Below are 5944 nucleotides of genomic sequence, written 5' to 3'. Positions count from 1 at the left end.
GAGGCCGTGACCTAAGAGATAGAGGTTGTAATCTAGGAATGTAAGTTAGCATGAGATGCACTCCTCAAATGTTTGTTCGTCATTCACAACGAGCTAAAAAGACAAAAAGGGCAAAGTCCACCCCAAAATAGGCACGATTCATACCCACACACTAATCAGTTGGGTAACACTCAAAGAGGTCTACCTGAGGAAATCTCATGTAAGAGAGATAGTGGACAAATTCGATGTGAGAATCCAAAGCTAATGCTAGAAACCAACTCGGGGCTATGTATAGCTCGAAAGTCGATAGAAATGTTAATATCCTTGATGGAGAAGGAGAAACAAACATTAGTTCCCATGCCAAGATCAACAAATAAAACTGGTAACACTACTCAAATTAGTCAATTTGTCCCACGATTTTGATATGGAGACACTTATGACCACTAGAGTGTTTCAAATGTATCACGTTTAATTATTAGCTCATCATTGATGGCACGTGGGTAGCCACCTTCAAGCTCACCCTTGAAGACCAAGCTAATGTATGGTTTCAAACCCTCCCAAATAGAACATTTCATGACTTCATGTATGACAAGAAGGCGTTCCTTATCAACTTCGTGAGGCAAGGAACCAATTGGAACCAATAGATATTCACATTCAAGCAAGACTTTGTGGAAATTGTTTGTGTATCAAAAGCTTACACTTAACTTGTTGAAATGCTAGATGAAAAACTTATATGAGTAGGTTCATCAATATGCTATACTATCCCACATTACAAATTAGCCCGATTGTGTAGGTCTTTCACTAAAGCTTGCTTGATAGTTATGATTTTTGAAGATTCCATGGCAAGCCTCTGAATGCCTAACCCAGCGACTATAAACCCCAAGGAGGCCCTAGCCACCATGCAATCACTAATAGCCCCATACAAAGTAGAACATCCAAAATGCTATGCAATATATGATAAAATAAGATATCTTGAAAAGATCGTCACATGGGGCATAAATGCCCATAACTAAACCAACGTAAGACCCAATGTTGTAACTTGTAAGTGGTGCAAAACCCCAAGGAGGCCCTAGCCACCATGCAATCGCCAATAGCCGTTCCAAACAAAGTAGAACATCCAAAATGCTATGCAATATGTGATGAAATCATATATCTTAATAAGGTGGTCACATGGGGCATAAATGCCCATAACTAAACCAATGTAAAACCTAGTATTGTAAGTAGTGCAAGTCATTGAATGTGACTACCAGTCTACCTTAACAATTGTTGGAGGGCAGCCAATGTGATGTTAAAACCTAGGGTTTCACCAACTCCAAAAGTGAGCTTTTCCAGAAGTTACAGCCAAAGTGGTTAATGCTGATGAGCAACCATCAACATACAGATCCACACAATATCAAGAATTTGGATGGAAAGGTTAAAGTTGTGTAAAGTGTTATTGCAACAAATCCTCATATGCTCAGAGTGCAAACACCCAAATGAGAAGTGTTTCATTCAGATGATGGGGCACTTAGACCTAGTGGGTAAAGACCCTTAGCCAAACAGGTCAAGCACATCATTGAAGAATTGCTACCACTGAACTCAACATCATGTCGGGTTATCAATGAAGCCCACAGAATTCAAGAGGCAATCAATGCCCTAGGAGCCGATTCAAGAATGACAACCAAGTTTATTGTTTTACCGGGCAAAGTGAGCAATTTACCTCTGTATTTACCTCATAAAATAAAACAGCAGAAATACCGTTTAATAAAAAACAAACAAGATTCCCAAACAAAACCATTGATGCCATACATGAAAAATAAAAAACATCAGGTATTGATCAACATCTTAACCAACCAGGAATGAAAAAATCAGCCCTTTGGAGAATGTGCCCTGAACCCTGTGATACCATGTATATATATATATATTTTTTTTCTCATAGAGAATGCTACGTGAAACCAGTCAGAGTTTAATATATGATGTGACATGTTGTAAAGGCTTATATATTAGACGCCTCCATATCATGTCAAACAAGCTCTTTACATCGAAACGCTCCAACATAATTATCAATTGTGCCCATTTGGTTGTTGGATGCTCTTCACCTGCTACTGATCCTGGCTTGACTACAATCACATTACATTGACCACAGCGTCATGCCCATCCACAATCATTTCCAAACATTACTCTGAACCATTCAAAACGTCATGCAAATAACTCACTTATGATTAATGGACAACCTGTAACTGTGGCTATTTCTCAATGATTTTACTTTGAGCTTTCCATGAGTATTTCCCAACAGTACTCTGAAAACTATCCACATGATACAATCATGCTTCACTCACATTTACTACAGATAGTTTGCAGTTTCAGCCAAATAGATCTCATGGGAAACTCATGTATTAAGGTACCTCCATGAATTCCTCATTCACTACCAAAAGACCTTGTTCTACAACCCCTCATGCTTCACTCACATTTACCACAGATAGTTTGCAGCTTCAGCAGAATGGATCTCATGGGAAACTCATGTAATAAGCATACCTACATGAGTTCCTCCATGAATTCCTCATTCACTACCAAAAGACCTTGTTCTACAACCCCACTTGCAAGGTCCAATAATATGGCAGGGAGTGAATTTTGAAGTAATCATAGAACAACAGTGATGAAGAAATATCATAACCAATCATGTAGCTTTTGCCCAACAAAAATATACCTAATGTTTTCCAATGGTTAGTTCTCTGTAAAGATTTCCTTAAAAGCTTTGAGACAAAGAATGAGCATATACTATCATGCTCTCATTACATTCTAAATTTCTAACGAAAAAGAGTACATCATACCAAAACTTGGCACAGTTTACAATTTGAGCCACCTTAAAACCATGATCATGGTAGCAAGACAGCACATGTTTCCACCACTCATTTGAACCTAAATGCTTCATTCCCCAGTAAGCCTTACAATTCCTTCCAAACTTTAGCTTCTACAACCCCATCGACTTTATCTTCATCTGCTGCTGGTAGAAGATTTTGGTTCCTACAGCACATTATGTGAGTCATCATTCAACCTCTCTAAAGTAAATAAATAGAACTGTAACATATAACCTGAATGACTATAAAAAAAAACTATATTCAATCTCATTGTTGGTCAATAAATAATGAATGACCATAAAAGAGCTATATTTAACCTCATTATAAATGGAAAGAACTACAATATATATAGTGTAAGCCACCGTGAAAAAACTATATTCAACCTCAATTGTATAAACAAAGAGATAAGTAAGTACATCAAGCAGATGATCCGCTTCGAAGACGTGCTGGACCTCGCCGAGGCTTTTTAGAAACAGGGGTCTCAGCCTACAGATCAACAAAAAATTCAATATATACAGTAAGCAAACACGTCGTAACTATACGATTAATTTCAATTACCAGAGTTTCCTTATATTCCTACCTCTTTCTTTACCGGCACTTCCTTCTCAGAAAGAATCAGCTCAATATGACAAGGTGAAGACATATAGGCTGTCAAAAAGAAATTTTAAATAATTTAAATAGAATCAAAGATCACTGTGGGTTTATTGTAAAAAAGTGCCTACTTACGGTTGATACGCCCATGAGCTCGATAGGTCCTTCTCCTTTGTTGTTGGGCCTTATTAACCTGAATATGAGAGACATACAGGGTATCTACATCCAGGCCCTTGGTCTAGCAAAAACAACAAAGGGGTAAGTGACAACGATATACAGTTGAGATAACTTCCTAGTAAAATATGGATGAAATATATGTACCACTGTATATAGTACCTCGGCATTGCTTTCGGCATTCTTGAGCAAACCTAAGAGGAACTGGGCCGATTTAACAGGCCATCTTCCCTGTCCATTAGAATGCCTGGCCTTAGCTTGTGCTGTTCTTCCAACACCCCCACAGAAGCGACGAAATGGAATGGCTTGTTTATGAGCAATAACATCCTCTAAATACCTCTTGGCCTTAGCTAACTCAAACTTCTTTATGGCCTGCGCTGTCTCCCTGGTATTCTACACGTGCACACACACATGTAGAAGATGACATAAACGACAAATTATGCTAGAAAATTATAATAAAATTCTATTAAAATACGCAACAACCTGTTGATGGTTTCAATACAAAATAAGGATGTTTTGTACAAAATCTTTGCTAACAATAAACTCTACTGCAGACTAACAACAAATGTTACCACCAACTTACATCAAATACTACACAGCGTCACACAATAGTATGCATGAACATTGAGCATTTTCTAACCTTGAAGTGGACACGAAGGTCAGAACCTCTTGATTTGCATGCTGCATTATTTAAACATATTGAGCAATTTAGTACAGAAAATAATGTAACAAGCAAACGAATCTTAACATAGTTCACGCTTAACATATTTCATAGGTTGAGGAAGAAGCATAGGTTTAAGAAGAAACGAGTATTTTACTAAAGAAATTACTGTGTAACAAACAAACGAATTCTAACACAGTTCAAGCTTGATATATTAAATGGTTTAAGGGCTTATGGTTTGAGGAAGCCGCATGGTTTACCTTTAGTGATGTTATCAGGCTCCCTCGAATACTTCACCTGTATAGAAATGCGATAAAGAGGCTATAAATGAATACGGATAAACAGAATTCACCATAACAGAAAAGGGAATCGTGATTAAAATAATAATGATTTTGACAGCCATATATATTGAATCATAAAGACCAGATGTGGATAACATTAGCCATTATTCTCAGTATTGAAATGAAAGAGCAAAGCTTCTGCACCATCTGACCAACAACGTCATCTTACAACATACTTCTAACTGATCGATCATTTCTTGAATTGTAAAAATAGCCTGAATTAAAATTTACAAGGAAACAGGGCATAACCAAAACCACAAATTTGCATAGCCATTTCCAAAAAAAACTCGATGGAAAAGTTCTAATCAGATCACTTCCAAATCAACGGAAAAGATCAAAGATAACAATTAACTCGAAAGATGGAAATGAAGGACGACCATCAAAGAATAGTAGGAAGCTACATTGCCAAATCGGCTAAGAAGCATGAGATGAGGGATGGATTGTTTACAGCAGAAAGCAGTGAAAGACGGGTAATTGGAACGGCACAAAGAAGATTAGCCGCGACCAACCCTTGCGGAAGGATGACACGCACAAATCGAGAAATGGTCCACCAAACTTTACAGAGAGAGAGAGAGAGAGAGAATAAGAGGACGTACCATGGCGACGGAGAGAGAACGACGGAGAAGAAAAGGCGTGGGGCGATGGGGAACTTCCGACAGTGATCAGAAGAAGAAGAAGAAGAAAAAAGGAACCCTAAACGGATTCTAAGCCGCTGCTTCAATTCAGTCCATAAAATGTGTGGAGTCCGTGTGCAGCAGCGCAGCAAAGTTTTAGATGAATGGATGGGTGGGGAATTCGTTGGTACAGTTTTTAACTACATACTATATGTACATACATATAGATCAAATGGGAACCCTTGGTGACCCGAAACTCTATCGTGATGTGGGGAGCTCACGTAACGAATTACGTTAAACTTATGAAGGATTGTCCGAGAATGGATGGTGTTAGAGCGTTGGTCTAACGTAAGCATATGATAAGGATAAAAGATATAAGAAATAAGAAAGGTGAGAGAGAAAGAAGGGTGTCGATCCACCCGACCACCCCCGAGCGAAGGGATCGAGACGGACTCGAGCCTCGATCTGCATCCCATACCTCCGTCGTGGCGTCGAGTCGTACCTGGTGCTGGCGCGCTCGCTATAAGAGTTGACCCACCACAAGAACAGAGTCTCGACGTAGTCAAGAGATGATGAAATGAGGGTAGTTAGGCCTCATATTTATAGCCAGACCTAAGGCCCCCATGCAAGTTCACACTTGGCCTAATGGGTTGTCTCAATCCCGAGGATTAAAAGTAATCCTCCCCTTCATTACACTCTCGTTTAACCCTCATACTTTATCCACGTTTATAGAATACTATGGTAAAT

General features: G+C 38.8%; 1 protein-coding gene across 1 annotated transcript; it reads right to left on the bottom strand.

Annotated features, from left to right (window-relative positions):
* Positions 1 to 2726: 2726 nt before the first annotated feature.
* Positions 2727 to 5256, bottom strand: LOC147860289 (large ribosomal subunit protein uL22z-like). Its single transcript, XM_087325185.1, has 8 exons — positions 5180 to 5256; positions 4503 to 4539; positions 4222 to 4262; positions 3744 to 3974; positions 3543 to 3645; positions 3397 to 3464; positions 3233 to 3302; positions 2727 to 2982 (listed from the first exon to the last, which is right to left on the bottom strand). Exons 1-7 carry the CDS (start codon positions 5180 to 5182, stop codon positions 3234 to 3236), a joined length of 552 nt encoding a protein of 183 aa, XP_087181311.1. The 5' UTR covers positions 5183 to 5256; the 3' UTR covers positions 2727 to 2982; position 3233.
* Between the last annotated feature and the right edge of the window lie 688 nt (positions 5257 to 5944).

The sequence above is a fragment of the Azolla caroliniana genome, unplaced genomic scaffold (genome assembly GCF_043228905.1).
Source record: "Azolla caroliniana isolate FFs.n. ecotype wild unplaced genomic scaffold, voAzoCaro1.0.p SCAF_9, whole genome shotgun sequence".
NCBI lineage: Eukaryota > Viridiplantae > Streptophyta > Polypodiopsida > Salviniales > Salviniaceae > Azolla > Azolla caroliniana.
Note: the sequence above shows the minus strand (reverse complement) of the source record. Positions and strands in the feature narration are given on the sequence as shown.

Bases quoted from the DNA above. Each gene is read 5' to 3' on its own strand.
- LOC147860289 (XM_087325185.1), bottom strand. The intron at 3,975-4,221 runs GTTAGAAAATGC...GTGCACGTGTAG, and splicing joins ACCTTCGTGTCCACTTCAAG to AATACCAGGGAGACAGCGCA. The intron at 3,646-3,743 runs GTACTATATACA...TGTTTTTGCTAG, and splicing joins ATGCCGAAAGCAATGCCGAG to ACCAAGGGCCTGGATGTAGA.